This window comes from Pan troglodytes, chromosome 10 (genome assembly GCF_028858775.2).
Source record: "Pan troglodytes isolate AG18354 chromosome 10, NHGRI_mPanTro3-v2.0_pri, whole genome shotgun sequence".
Lineage (NCBI taxonomy): Eukaryota > Metazoa > Chordata > Mammalia > Primates > Hominidae > Pan > Pan troglodytes.
In genome coordinates this window covers 113,677,400-113,692,367 of record NC_072408.2, presented here as the reverse complement: position 1 = coordinate 113,692,367, position 14,968 = coordinate 113,677,400, and the positions used below count along the sequence as shown (strand labels likewise).

At 37.7% G+C, this 14,968-nt stretch overlaps 1 protein-coding gene and 1 long non-coding RNA gene across 14 annotated transcripts in view; one reads left to right on the top strand and one right to left on the bottom strand.

Moving 5' to 3' along the window:
- Positions 1 to 14,968, bottom strand: part of RIC8B (RIC8 guanine nucleotide exchange factor B) — a 112,978-nt gene that overhangs the window by 3,445 nt on the left and 94,565 nt on the right. For 3 of the 12 annotated variants that reach the window (XM_003952283.6, XM_009426149.5, XM_054663496.2), the window contains one exon: positions 12,926 to 13,045. The exons of 3 other annotated variants lie outside the window; for them this stretch is intronic. In XM_003952283.6, the coding sequence (XP_003952332.2) occupies positions 12,926 to 13,045 (120 nt within the window). Of the gene's footprint in view, positions 1 to 3,892; positions 4,066 to 4,715; positions 4,855 to 9,286; positions 9,374 to 10,586; positions 10,824 to 12,925; positions 13,046 to 14,968 lie in introns of those variants that run through there. 6 more of the 12 variants (XR_010148444.1, XR_673594.5, XR_010148445.1 and 3 more) reach the window with 6 other exon arrangements.
- LOC134807596 (uncharacterized) overlaps positions 1 to 14,968 on the top strand; it is a 31,330-nt gene that overhangs the window by 14,572 nt on the left and 1,790 nt on the right. For both annotated transcript variants that reach the window (XR_010148450.1, XR_010148449.1), the window contains 2 exons: positions 2,194 to 2,585; positions 4,311 to 4,346. This is a non-coding gene — a long non-coding RNA (uncharacterized LOC134807596). The remainder of the gene's footprint in view (positions 1 to 2,193; positions 2,586 to 4,310; positions 4,347 to 14,968) is intronic.

Genomic DNA, 14,968 nt, shown 5'->3' with positions numbered 1-14,968 from the left:
ACCCTGTAAAGAGTGTTTGATTACGTTTGTTTTATAAGAAAGTACCTCTGGCAGCAGCATGATAGACACATTGGAATTGGTGGCAGATAGACAAGTCATTAGGGGGGGTCATCATAATAGTGTGTGGGGGAGGAGACAGACAGCTGGATTAAGTCTGAGGTTGTGGGAAGAAAAGGCAACATTTCTGAGGTAAATCTCATGACTCACTGGGAGGAAAAGGGGTTGGAGAATGAGAGTAGTAAGTAGAGAGTTCCTGTTGTTTCAGCTCAGATGACCAAGTGGATGGTGACTCTATTCAATGGGGCCAGGACATAGGAGATGGAGATTTGGTGGGGAGATTCTGATATATTTTAGGACCTGAAGGGCTTGAGGTGCCTACATGACAACCATGTAGAAATGTTCAGTGGAGAGCTAGAAACAACGTTTCCATTAAAACTTCTCTCTAGCACTGACGTAAATTACATACCTATATTTTAAATAAATTCCTAGTTCTAACTGATTGTGCTAAAGGACTTTGTGATGTTGGACACTACATATTAACAACTGAAGCAAAAGGAGAAGAGGGAGAACCTGCTGGGAATGAAACACTGAGGGTCTGAAGGGGTTGGTAAACTCAGGTGTGGGGTGGGGACTGAAGGGTAGGGATAGGTAAAAGTAGGATTGGCAGATGGGACTGAGTGATAAACTGCTGGGTGGATATACCATCACTCCTGAGACTAAAACTACTGCATCTCTTTGATAAAAAGATGATTCTGGGGCTAGCTACTAACTTGTGTGAAGTATCTAGCACTTTCTCATCTAAACCCAGAAGTAATATTTTCAAATAAGTCTATCAGCTTTACCCTTGCTCCCTAATCCAATTATGGAAATAATTAAAAATATTAGTTTTATGGCCAAATTATAGGATTTCATTATGGAACAACGGGCCTATATTTTCATTCTTACTTGTGAACTATTCTTCTCAAGCATTTACTTTCTGGGTGCTTTGTATCAATCCCCACTAAAATGGAAGCTCCTCTGAAGGTATGAATTATTTTCTTCTCCACATGGCTCTACGTAATGCCTGGGCTCATTGATACTTCTGTAGGAAAGGCGTCAGTGAACACTGGCCATACAATCATGCATTGTGCAAATGAATTAAGGCAGCAATGTGATGTCATGGAAAGAAAAAAAAAGATCTGGAGTCAGGAGGTCTGTCTGAAGTCCTGGTTCTCCTCCACTTACCAGCTGTGTGATCTTGGGCAAGCTTCCGAGTCTCAGTTTCCCTACCAGTGAAATGGGGGTCGTGATAATCTTGGCTGTACCTACTGACTAGTGAAGATGTAAGTAGTGGTAGTAATAATAATAATAATAATAATAATAAGGTAGACCAAAGAGTTGTGAATTGTACAGAACAAATATTCGTTGTTATTATTGTGGTATAGTGAAAAGCACATATAGGTTTTGGAGTCAGACGGACCTGTGCTCTAATTCTGGATCAACCAGTCACTAGCTGTAAGAACATGAACTCACTGAATTCCAATTTCGTTCTCTGTAGAATTAGGACAGGAACACATACCTCACACTAAGTTGTGATGAGGGCAAAAGGCTACTATACATACAAAGTGTATAGTATAACATTAGGCTGGAATGTAGTTAGAACCCACAAATTGTCGTTCCTGTCCCTTAAGTGCTTACAGAAGGTTTTCCCATGCTAGTTAGGGATTAAGTGGGGGAAGAATATGCAGAGGCAAATAAAAGACATGGTCCCTGTCCTCAAGAAGCTTTTAGTCAGTTCAGAAAACACACACACATTAAACAATATTGAAAGAGTTACAGAACAGCAGATCAACAAGCTTGAGATGATTAACAGGCAGAGCCCTGCTTTCTTTAAGCTTTAAAATTTGTCAGTACACCCTTACTGTATTTGAAGTTGGTTTAAAGGAGATTTCTTGTCCTGTCTGGGAGTAGAAGGAGAGGATCATTTACAGATGTGTGACTGTTTGTTCTAATTGACCCCAGGCTTATTTCTCATACCCCCACCCTAACTTTTCTCATCTTCTTCCTCTATCCTTCAACTAGTGGCCCACAAATATCAAAATGAAATATTTGGTACAGAGACTCACTCCTAAAAGGCTTGGTAAATGACCTGGTTATATTGGACTGTCTCATTTATAATCTGGGACTATTTCATTTGCAATCTGTTGTATCTAGATCAGCAAGATGTGGACAGAGAATGGGAAGCTTTAATGAACACCACAGAAATATTCCTTCACCAGTCGTATGGCTATGCACATGTGAGAGGGACACAGGAGGAGACAGGGATGCTGACCACAGGCTCCTTGCAGTAGGTGGACTCAGGGGCCAGACTGTAATGGCAGTGATGGACATGGATTCACAGGGAGAAAGGCATCCCAGAAGCAGAAGAATTAGTCAAGCAGAGACACAGAAGCAAGAGTTAGTTGTGTGCAGGGACTGGCAAGCAGGCTGGCTCGGCTGAGATAAAGGAAAAAAAAAAAAAACAACTCAAAAGAGATGCGGTATAAAAGAGGATTTGAATGGAGACCTTGAATCCTAGGCTGACAAGTCTGGACTTGAGTACAAAGGTATTCTTGTTTTCTATTTCAAGAGCATCCTCCCACCCCCAACTTCTAAGGATATTAAAAATAACTGTCATTACAAAGTTTGAAAGCTATGAAATACTACTGCTCTGATATTTTAAAAAGAGAATGTCTATGCTTTACTCAATTTTCATATCCCTATGTGTCTAGCACAGTGCCTTGCAGATAGCAGATCCTCAATAAGTGTTTGTGAATTAAATTTAGTTGTACTTGATATTATCTTTCATTTTCCTGAAGAGAAAAGGTATGGTGTCTAATGGGACTCCTAATGACTAAACCATGAAGAGAAAAGCTAAATCTCTGGGTACACATTCACTTTCATCACGAAGATTTACAGGGTTAGAAACAGGATTAACATTCCACAGGAAATTCTGTATAATGCTTTCCAGAGATTTCTTGTTCTGTACTAGACTGTGAGCAACTTGAGGGCAGAGTCCATGTCTTCTCAGGCTGTGATTTGCCAGTATCTAGTATAGAACACAGCACACAGCAGGTGCTCAGTAAACGTGGCATAAATGGGAGACCATTTGTCAGGAATCATTCTCATGTTATTTTAACTGTAATTATTTTCCTGATGAATTAATATCATCAGACATTCTGACAGTTCAGCAGAAGTCAAGCCCCCTTTTCACCAGACAGCCTGGAATTCCCAACCATTAAGTAACTGGTATAGACTGAGCTTCTTCCATATGGGGCATCAGAAGACCTAGATTCTAGTCTCAGATGTTCCACTAACTTGCTAGGTGTCCTTGGGCAGGTCACTTGCCTCTCTGGGCTTGAGTCTCCTCATCTATAAAGTGAGTGGTTGGACAAGATGATCCCCAATATTCTATACTAATTTCAAGAGGCTAAGTGTTGGGCTATGAAATAATTTTGATCTATTTAAAAAGCTGCTAGGTTTTTAAAGATACTCAAACTCATTATTACTAAGCCTTTGTTTCTAATGCAGATATTCTAAACCTAAGAGTCAAACACAGCATACTACCAAATTGTCACAGACATACACCAAGACCACAAGCCCTTTCTGCAAGACTACCAGCATATGATTAAAATGATTACAAAGGGAAACCAAAGCAATGGCAAGTGCTACAAAAAAGGATCCAAATTCAATCATGGCCCTCAATAAACAGGCCATTTCATAAAGAGTTACTGATCCTAAATTATGAAGGTCCTATCTAAAAAGGATGGCTATGTGTCAGATACATGTATATCATGGTAAAACGGAGATACTGTATATTGAAATGTGTATCAGGATTAAGATATTCACATAGCAACAACTCCTTCATACTTACCTTCAATGCTACACACAGGCCTTAACACAAGTTAAGACTGCCCTCGTATCAAAAAGTACAGTGGTGTCTACTGGATAAAGAGCCCATTCTAGGCACTGTGACAGTATCATGGCGGGCTTCTCATCTGATCAGGCATCTGGCCAGGGAAGAGATAAGCCTCCAAGAATGTTCAACTGGAACGAAACATCATTTAGAAATTTGATCTTACTAAACGATAAGGAACCATAATCTACAAGGGCTTGGCCAGGCAAGAGGACACAGATAAAGCACGTCCAAGAAAGGAAACCCTATTTTGCCCCAGCCTAACCCTTGGGACTGCTAATGGAAACCAAAAAAATAATTTCTTAAAGAGCTAGGGATGGGAGATACGGAATTTACACCATATTTAAAATATTCTGGTCTGTTTTTTTTTTTCCAGATATATTGTAACATTTTCCTGAGCCACCGTTTGCCTGTAAGTATGGTATACTCTAGGATGCCTGGGCTTATATGACTTCTCAGAACCTTAGAGAAGGTTCTGCTTTTTAGGGCTTCTGGTTCCTATATGACTCTTTCCCCCAAAAATGACAGTGCAAAATTGGGGTTCAGATACTAACATACCCAATCGCACAATATAGAATAGGTCAGACGTGTATGTGTATAAAACACTTTACTTGACCTGAAAGCAAGAGAATACTCTTGCCCACAGCACATGTTTTTGTGCAATACAAACAAAACATTCAGTTCAAGTGTACTTGTTGAAAAACAGGACATAATTAAGCAGTTGGTAAAATGCATTCTTGTTTCCCACTTGCAGATCTCCCAAGAGTCCCTTCGAATTTACCTATACGAGTTTCAGCTTCCCGCTTGCCACTTAGCTTGATAACGACTCAAAAATCATTCCCTTGTTTTCAAGGGCTCTTCTTTCTTGTCTGCTCTGTGTACTACAGGGCAGTATTGACACATGGAATTAATGACAGGGTCTGTAATGAAACAACAGTCATGCAAACACCAGTCTGCTCTTTTGATAAAACAGCATGTTAGAGACCTATTCACCTCCCTCTAATTGAGTACTGCATAATAGTTCCGATCCTTTTATGTAACATATTTTGTTCTATGATTAGAAAAGAAGAAAAGGGGGGGAAACATATGAGGCATTGCTTCCTTCAATCACCCCCTGATTAATTCTCTGTTTTTAATGAGGGCGGCTGCTATTTAGGCAGGTTCTGTTACATACTTGTTTTGTTGACTTCTGTACAATGTATAACAAAACCCAAGACAGGATAATTGGGAACCATTTCTTAAGCACAGGATTCCTGCTCTTAATGTAAGGTTGACTTGGAAAAAAGAATCCTGACAGTTTAAATTAGCCATTTCATATTTAATTCCTTTTCACATTTGAAAGATGGGATGAGAAATTAGTATATAAATAAAGCATTTTAATTAACATAGAGCTTTTCAAAAAATGCCTGTTAAAATGGATGGAGCCTGTGATAGCCCTGAGAAGGAAGCTCTGTAGTTCTTTTAAAGTCTGGGCGTGCATCTTATATCAAGATTTCAGTATCACTGGATAGTTCATAATCCACTGAAGTATAACGGGTTTCCCAATAACTTGTGATATTCTTATAAATGTTTTCACCTCTTTTTTTCTCACAGCAATAATATTATAACCTTTGGACTGGTAAACATGTTCAGTTAGATACTGTGAAAGTATCCTTTAGGCTTGAACCCTGATCCTTCATCTTTCATCTAATGACTTCCTAGAGTTGACTGGTTACACCAATCTTTCATTAAGCCACTAATTTGGTAGGAATGAGTGGTATGGTAGCTTTTCCATAGCAAATTTGAGGTCTAGGCTACATCTTTGAAAGGATTCTGAGATCCTTCCCTCAGCCCTCATCATTGTGCTTTGGGATTGGGTACAATTGGGAAAGTAAAATATGCAACATAAAAATATTGTTACCCAAGACAAATTGATATGGTGTACAGTCCCCACATCACCATGTCTTTCCACTTTATAAAGGTAATTGGGAATTGTCTAAACCAGGGATGTCCAATTGTTTGGCTTTCCTGGGCCACACTGGAAGAAGAATTGTCTTGCGTCACATAAAATACACTTAACACTAATGATGGCTGGTGAGCTTTTAAAAAATTGCAAAAACATCTCATAATGTTTTAAGAAAGTTTATCAACTTGTGTTGGGCCGCATTCAAAAGCGTCCTGGGCTGCGGGTTGAGCAACTTTGGTAAATAGTCCCATAGGGAAGCCTTTTTTAAGTTAGGTTTTATTAATGTGATCACATGTATGAAAATTTGTCAGAAGAGCCATAATCATTCTCTTTTTAAAACAATTTAAAAACCTTGTATTAACATAGAATCATAGAAATTTTACTTGTTCCCTTCAAAAAGCTTTGCTTTGTTTTGTGTTTTAAAATATAAGCTATTTATTTAGTATTTGACCTGATACCTACGAAGAGCTCAACTGTGGAATGAAAAAGCAGTAATGCATGTCCTCTAAATCTTAGTTCTCTTCTAAAGTAAATATGCTTATTATCTGTCTTTCGTGCTTTTCATTTATTTAAAATTTAGAATGTCTTATTTAAAAATAATCAGACAACTTTTGAGAGCTGTTGGTAATTTCTCACAATAGCACACAATCTGGAGTCTCAAGACTGAAAACTGGACTTGGGTTAGTTACTTAATCTTTGGTGCATTTAATCCTTAAAAAAATACCTGACGCTATTTAATTCACAGGGCTGTTTTAATAATCAATGGAGATAACGTATATGGAAGCATTTTTTAAACCTTAAAGCACTATATAAATATTAGTTTTTTTTTAATCACTGTTCACATTTCTGTTAGATCACATGCAAAGCTTCTAAAAATCTGCTACCCACCTAATTTACCCACAGTAAACAGCATGGTTAAGAAAATATAGAGAAAAAGAGATCAGGTATAGTACTAGAAGAATAAAGTGCAGTTTTATCTTTAAGTGGTTTTAAAAATTATTTCTTGGTAATTTATTTACAGAATTTTTCTTATCTGTTGTCCAAATTAACAAAATAAATATTAATAGGTCAGCATGCCAACTGACACTGTAGAATAAAGTAGTAGAAACAGAAGTTCTTAACGCTCTTCCCAATAAGGAAGGATTAAAAGTTAAAGAATGAGGAGAACTACGAGAACAAACAGCCAGTGGAGATGATTCTTATTTGATGTTCCTCTACTAGTCAAAAACCATTTCAGAGAGTACTTTAACCAGAGCTCAAAGTAGTTATTCCCACTACAGATCTAAAGAACAATGACTACAGATAGGCAATACAAAGGTAGCATGACGTCCTACTTAAAGGTGTCTAGCTACTGGAAAGGTCCTATATAACCTAAGGATAGATAATATCAAGCTTCTCAAGTTAATCCTCCCCTGACACCTTAAGGTGTTTAATTTAGCTGGATCCAAGTCCTCTTAATTCAATTTCCAAGCAACCTTACAGTATATTTTAATGAGGTAGAACAGCACTGTCTAATAAAAATATAATGTAAGCCACAATGTAAGCCAAATGTATGTACTCTTAAATGTTCTAGTAGCTACATTGAAAAAGAATAGGTAAAATTAATTTTAATATTTTAACCCAGTGTATCAAAAATATTATCATTTCCATATGTAATCTATATTAAACAAATAATGAGATATTTTACTTTTTTTGTGCCAAGTCTCTGAAATCTAGTGAGTATTTTACACTGATAGGACATCCCAATTTGGACTAACCACATTTCAAGTGCTCAACAGTCATATATAGCTGTGGTTACCATACTCTGGACAGGGTAGTCTAAAGAATATTCTGATGAAAACAAGATCTTTATATTTTCATATCTATAATAGATCTTACAATGCTCTAAAAATTAGATCATGTTTATGAAATGTACCTGAAAAGCATTTCCTTAACTAACTTATCACAAAGGTAGGTATAATCACAGTCGTTGATATTTTTGTAAGGAGAGTAAAATAACTTATTTATAAGAAAAAACTATGTATTTGTTATTTTTCAGTTATAAACTACCTATCTCAGCCTTAGTCAGTTTAAAATTAATCTTTTGATTAAAGGGAACTAATCCTATATCTGATGCCTGCATTTATTATAAAAGTCATGTTCCAAATAGTACACAATGACTGGCAACAACAACAAAAAAGAAAACAAAACACTTATTGGCTAAGGAGTAAGAAAAGGAAGAAATGGTAGAACAATTATCTTTAATTTATATAAATATAAATTTTAAAACATAGATTTTGATGGCAGAATATATAAGTAAAAAGGCAATGTATCTTGTTAGACAGTGACGGGGTAAGGGTGAGTAGAGGATTAATTAGCTCTGGTTCCAATTTAGAAACTAAAGGGGATTAGAGAAGTCAAAACAAAACTGTAACTTGAAATATTATTTCCCTTGGTTAGTTTAAGCTTAAGCCAGTCAATGCTCTCTCCCCTTTTCTAGAGGAGGCACCACTATTATATACAAGTTGTGTGCAATAGCTAAGGCAAATGAAATTGTATTAGGCACAGTGGGCTTGCTTTTACTACACAATTCCCATTCAGATCTCCTGCTTGAGTTGCAGGGGCTTATTTTTTCCGAAGTCTCAGGGAAGGAAAGAGGAGGTGAAGAGGCAGGCAAATTTCATCCGCTTTTCCATCTCTGCCCTCACATTAAAAAATGTCAAATGAGGCTTTCTATAATTTCATGCCTCAGGCCTTAAATGTTTATATTTGATAAATATTACAGTTATCATTCTATATTAAAGGAATTATGGACCCCAATATTTAAATAAGCCAGTCATGACTCAAAGTACTTTATGGAATTCCTTTCTGGCCCTGAATTTTATGACATCTGGCCAAAAAATGGAACTGACAGAGTATACTTTAAAGTCTTAAGCCATGTAGGTATTTTAAAGCAAAAAACTGCCCTTCAAATTTGGGGATCAGCTATTTTCATTATTTCATCATCACATACTGTGGAAACCACAGGGTACAAGGCACTGTACTAGCTAGACATGATGGGATTTATAGGGTTCAGATTCTTTTCCAACTCTTTAGACCTCCAGGTGCACTGCCAATCACCTTATCTACATCTATCACAAATATAATCCTTATACTAAAAAAAAAAAAAAAATCACTTGGAATACTCTTAAGTCAGCTGGTATTCAATGGGAAGAAAATATCTGAGCACTAATCTCTCCAATATCTTTGGAAATCTAGTTGAGAGAAAGCTGCTAAGGTGATGAGCTCCTTGAGGCAGCGGCTATGTCCAGCATGGAGGCAAAATAGAAATGTAATTTTAACTTTTACATTGGTGGTTTTACAATTTTGGTAGTGAATAACATCTATACCCTACACCAGGCTCAGTAACAGTACTTGGCATGACCAACCTTAGTCATCATCACTTTGGTAAGTGCTTTGGCACGGGCCACTGTTGCTAACCACCATCCTGGTGCAGGTCCTTCACATCTGCTCTCCTATGGATGGAAAAAAGGAAGTGTCTAGTGTCCATTCATTGGCCACATCACCTCCAACCCTATCCTTTACTCACATGCCTTTCAATTCAGGTGCAGGAGAAAACCATTTCATTTTTGAGAAGGAAAGTTAATCAGACAAAGCTATGGTACACTCTTAGCACAATAACGACTTGGTTGAATGCAGAATGTCCTAGAGTGAAAGGGAGGGAACTAACCAATAGTACAATGCTGACAGGGTGATGAGGAAGTGTTCTGGCAAACACTTACTATAACAGACAGACACCGTAGCACAGTGGACAGAGCAAACGTCTTGAGTTCTGGAAAATGAAGGTCTAGTCTCACTTTTTAAAATGAAACTAGAAAGAGGATGTATGTGAAAGTGTTTTATAAACTGTTAAAAGGAAATGAATTATCATCAGTCATTAGCTTGGAAATGCTTTGGGCAATTCTTTGGTACTTGCTTCCCCCAGTGATAAATCTGATAACGTACTAATCAAATAATGATAAAACAACCTGAGCTCTTTAGAAGAAATAAGTAGTATGTGACTATCCAAGACTTATTAACAAGATTAAATTTCTCTCCACCTGGAATGAATGGTCATTTTTCCATTTTTCTATTAAATACATCAAAATTCTAGGATCAGCACAAATGCTAGCTTTCCTGTGAAACAGTCCCTGAATCATCCAGACAGAATGAACTACTCCTTTTCCTGCATGCTTACATTTCAACATAGAACTCATTTTGTCATTATTTCCTTCTACCTTGTATTCTAGACTAGATTACAGTCATTTCTTCCACTAGAATGTGAGTTTTCCAAAGGCAGAGACTGTCACACTCTCCTCTGAATCTTCCTCAGGTTCCTAGCACGATGCCTTGCACAGAGTAGCTGCTTAGTAAATGTTCCCTGAATTGTACTGAGTTTAGTCTATTTTGGCTTTATGGCATCTTTTTTTTACCTCAAAAAAAAGTGGAAAGAGAGAAGAAACTTAAGACTAATGAGGAACACAGCACAAAAGACATGTAAGACGCATAAAGAATGACTTCATTCTTTGCATTACTGCTTTGGAATGCCCACTGCTGATCTTTATACAGTTTTGTCATTGATTGTATTTAGTGAGAGCAAATGTTAGAAAGCACACAAAGGCAGACAATGTAAAACGCCCAACACACGTCATGCAAAAATTCTGTATGATTTGAACTATTCTCAAGGTTGCCTTTTGCTTCAACTTTAATGGCAAAATCGATACCATCAAAGCCAACATAAGACATATTTGCTCTGCTTTAAACATGCAAAAATCAGTGTCACCTTCAGTTGGGCATCTGCTGGGTACTTCCGGATAAGTAGGCATCTTCTTTGAGGCATAGTTTAAATCAGGTGGAAGCTGGGGTATTTCAGACTTGACGTTTGTATATTTATTTGTTGGCAGCTTCTAGAATATGTGGATTCCCCTGAGATTAAAAGGAGAAGGACCTAGCACCTTTGTTTTCTGTGCCTGTGATAGAGATGCCTTATGAAATGGTAGTTCCTCTATTAGTAAGCCAAGTATCTGGATTATACCGTGTAGTCTTAGGCAGTTATTTCCCCTGTCTTCCATTTCCCTACCTGGAGTTTATTCATCCAGGGTAGATGGCCCAGTTAAATGGCATTTGTGTTAAACTTTAAAAACTCATGTTGTTGGTCAGAATATGAAATTTATGCAACTGGTTTACTGTCCTAACACACTAATGTGTTCTACTCAGGTCCTTGCTAACCATTCCTCTCCAGTTTCTACCAGATGGACTCTGTCGGTTTTTTTTTTTTTTTTTTTTTTTTTTTGAGACAGAGTTTTGCTCTTGCTTGACCAGGCTGGAGTGCAATGGTGCGACCTTGGTTCACCGCAACCTCCGCCTCCCAGGTTCAAGCAATTCTCCTGCCTCAGCCTCCTGAGTAGCTGGGATTACAGGCATGTGCCACCACACCCGGCTAAATTTGTATTTTCAGTAGAGACAGGGTTTCTCCATGTTGGTCAGGCTGGTCTCAAACTCCCGACCTCAGGTGATCCGCCTGCCTCAGCCTCCCAATGTGCTGGGATTACAGGCATAAGCCACTGTGCCCGGCCTGACTCTGTTGGTTCTTATCCTGTTGTTCTTATACCCCTGTGTTTCATTAGCTACATCAGCTCCTCCTGGAAGTGGCCAAGCACACATCTTATCTTTATATATTCATTTTGATCTTATTCTGCCTCCTATAGGTTTGCCCTATCGGTATCTTCTCTGTGACTATTAATCCCTTCTGGGAGGGAACATTTCTGTTCTATACAAAGGTATGGAGAATGTAATTTGCAAAGAGGCAACAATGTCTTTTGAAGATTGTGAATATAGTCAGTTAGCTGTAACTTCTAACCTTCTTGAGAAAGGATGAAAATTTAAAAGGGCTAGCTGGAAGTTACTGAGTTCTAGTCTTATTAGCTTTGTAGATAATTAAGCTATTTACTCCTAAACAACTTCTACCACACTACCAGCATCATACTCTGCAGTGTGGATAAATATCCATACTTGTCACACTCCCCATGTCAGTCTCTTGTTCTTGTCCATTTCTACCCCTAAGCCTCTGCTGTGCCCTTAATCTCTGCTTGTTTCTGTGTTCCACCTTTCCCTTTCATGGTTGGCTCTCTGGCTTTTCCATTCCAATGGCTCCTTCTTTTGACTGAGGGATACTAGCCTTTACACAGTTACTGTGAAAAAGGAGATGGCCAGAAGAAATTCATCTTTAAGTGGCAGCTGCCACCAACACACAGAAGCATTCATTCAAGATGGCTTAAAGAAGATAGTGACTCAATGTATGACTAGAAAATAGAGTGACTCAGCCAAGTATGAAAGGAATTATTTTCTAGTAACTCCTCCAAGAAGACTAGTTGCTGATTAGTATATACTTGATTTAATTATTTCAAAACTGGTTATTTTTGAAGGGGAAGGAGGTGAGAAGCAAGAGGGGAAGGGGAGTTTTTTGTTTTTTTGTTGTTGTTTTTTTTTTTTTTTTTTTAGAACTCCTAATTAATACAAGTCCCTGTTTTCAGAAAATCCTTCATGTGAGCTATTTCTTTTCACTTTTTCTTATTGGGTGCATGACATTTTAGAATTCTTGGTTTCAGCAGCAACCCAAAAAGGCGTAATTGCAAACTTACACATCAAAAATGAAAAAATAAAAGCATCATGATTTGAAACAAAAACTAAAACAGGCTAAAACAAAAATACAAGCAGCAGCAAAATCACTGAATCTAACTCACAGCATCTTTTTGAAGACAGGGAGGTTAGTTGGTTAATTATTACAGTGCTCTGGTAGTTACTATCTTAGCTTTGAGAGTTTAAATGTTTAGGAATGCACATCCAGAAGCGGCACATGTAGAAAAACCATGGTAGCCAAGAGCTATCTGAACTACTGCTGCCTGGGCCACCCTATTCCAATCAACATGGATTTCCAGAGTTGCTGTTCTATGGTAACTCTCAGTGAGAGAGACAAAGAAATAGACCATTTTTAGAAACCAAGCAAAAAATGGATGGGAATACAATACCTGGAAAGTTTATCAAGCATGTTGACAAGTTTCATGGCTTCATATTCTTTTTGTTCTTCTGTCATTTCATCTATGGGGTTTGGCATTGGTTCCTCTAAATGACCAGTGATAAGATTAATGCTACAAAAAGAAAAAAAAGTTATGCTGTATGTTTTAAAATTATGCTCTTTCTATACTTTTCTGGTCCAACTTTTAAGTGATAATAAGAAAGAGTATAATAGCCAAAAAATTGGCAATAATTTCAATTTTATGGTATAGAACTGATATAGGAATTTTTAAAACTGGACTTTTCCACTAATTTGCTTTGGGAAATGGGCTATACTTTTTTTAAAAAACGAAAACTGTCTTGCCAACTTTTTTTTTTTTTAGAGGCATGATTGCTTTTTAAAAATACAAAATTTGATTAGTGCCGTTAGGATATCCGTGGATGCACAGCTTATCCATTAATTCTAAGGGGACACATGATTTCAGGGAAGAAGAAATGAGGAAATCCATTTTGTGATACAGCATAAAACAAACATCAAAAAAAATTGGAAAAATGATGACAGAGAGGCTACAATCTGGAAATGAAAGCATGCCAATTTATAATCTCAGGAAATTAGTCCATTAGTGAGACCACAGAGGGCAATGAGTGTTTAAATAATAAAAGATAAAGCAGAAGAACAATTTTAATTAGGTTTGATCTGGCCTAGACAAAAAAAGGGATGAAATCTAGCCTACCAAGAGACAGGTATATCATCCTGGCTTTCTGGAAATAGATTTAATACAGTACTTAAAATGAATACTTTGCAAAAACTTTGTATGAGGTTATAATACCAAACAAACTATTCTCTTAGAGAAAAGCCATACTTTTTTTTTTTTTTTGAGGACAGGAAATAAAAGATAACTCTTTCAATGGCTCCTAAATATCTACAACAAACATTTTTCTGGAGAAGCAGACAAGAGATCACAGTATCTTGTACCAGCCAAGTACATACTGTTTTTTTGTTTTTGTTTGTTTGTTTTGACAGAGTCTCGCTCTGTCACCCACGTTGGAGTGCAGTCGCACAATCTCGGCTCACTGCAACCTCTGCTTCCTGGGTTCAAGTGATTCTCCTGCCTCAACCTCCAGGGTGGCTGGGATTACAGGCACGTGTCACCACGCCTGGCTAATTTTTGTATTTTTAGTAGAGACGGGGTTTCACCATGTTGGCCTGGCTGGTCTCAAACTCCTGAGCTCAAGTGTTCCTCCTGCCTCAGCTCCTGAAGTGCTGGGATTAGAGCCATAAGCCATGGCGCCTAGCAGATAGTTTGTTTTTAATGATCAAATTAAATATCCCTGCAAATAGCAATTGCTAATAAATTGCTTTCTAGGGTCTATGAACATAAACGCTTTCAGAAGCCACGCCTTTAAGATAAGCAAGTGAGTGAGAGGGTCAAATATACACAATGTCGAGTGTTGGGAGATTGAGATCAACTGGAAAACGGTGCCCAGTTTAAATTAAAAAAAAAAAAAAAAGATACTGGCCAAGACAAAGACACAGTGATTAATTAAATCTTCTGGTAGCCAGCTTGCAACCCCTCTTTGAGACTTTCAGTTGGGCAAGTTCTTTACTGACCAGGGCTTTTCTCATTTGGGGTAAAGGCTTGCTTACTACGTACTGTTATCTATTACTATTAGATTTACTTTTCTTTTCTACCTTCCTCAGAGGCTGCATGACATACCAATTCTTATGGAAGGACTCAGTGCTCACCATCCTCGAAAACCTGATTCAAAACCTATCTTGCCATTCTTGCATAAGACCTACATCTAGAGTCATGTTTAAAACTTTTCCCCCATTAGAAACCCAATATATAAAATAGACAAAAGTGAACTGCTCAGGCAAGAAGGGGATGGGAATAGCCAAGTAGATAGGGGCGTAGAGTCCCTTTATTTGTCCCCTACCCACTTGTTTTCTCTTAAGGTACTTTCAAAGGTTCTGGGGCAACCTGAAAACCCATAGCCTTGTCATTTATTTCTAGTCTTGGCTGTACATTAGAATCACTTGAGAAACTTTAAAAAAG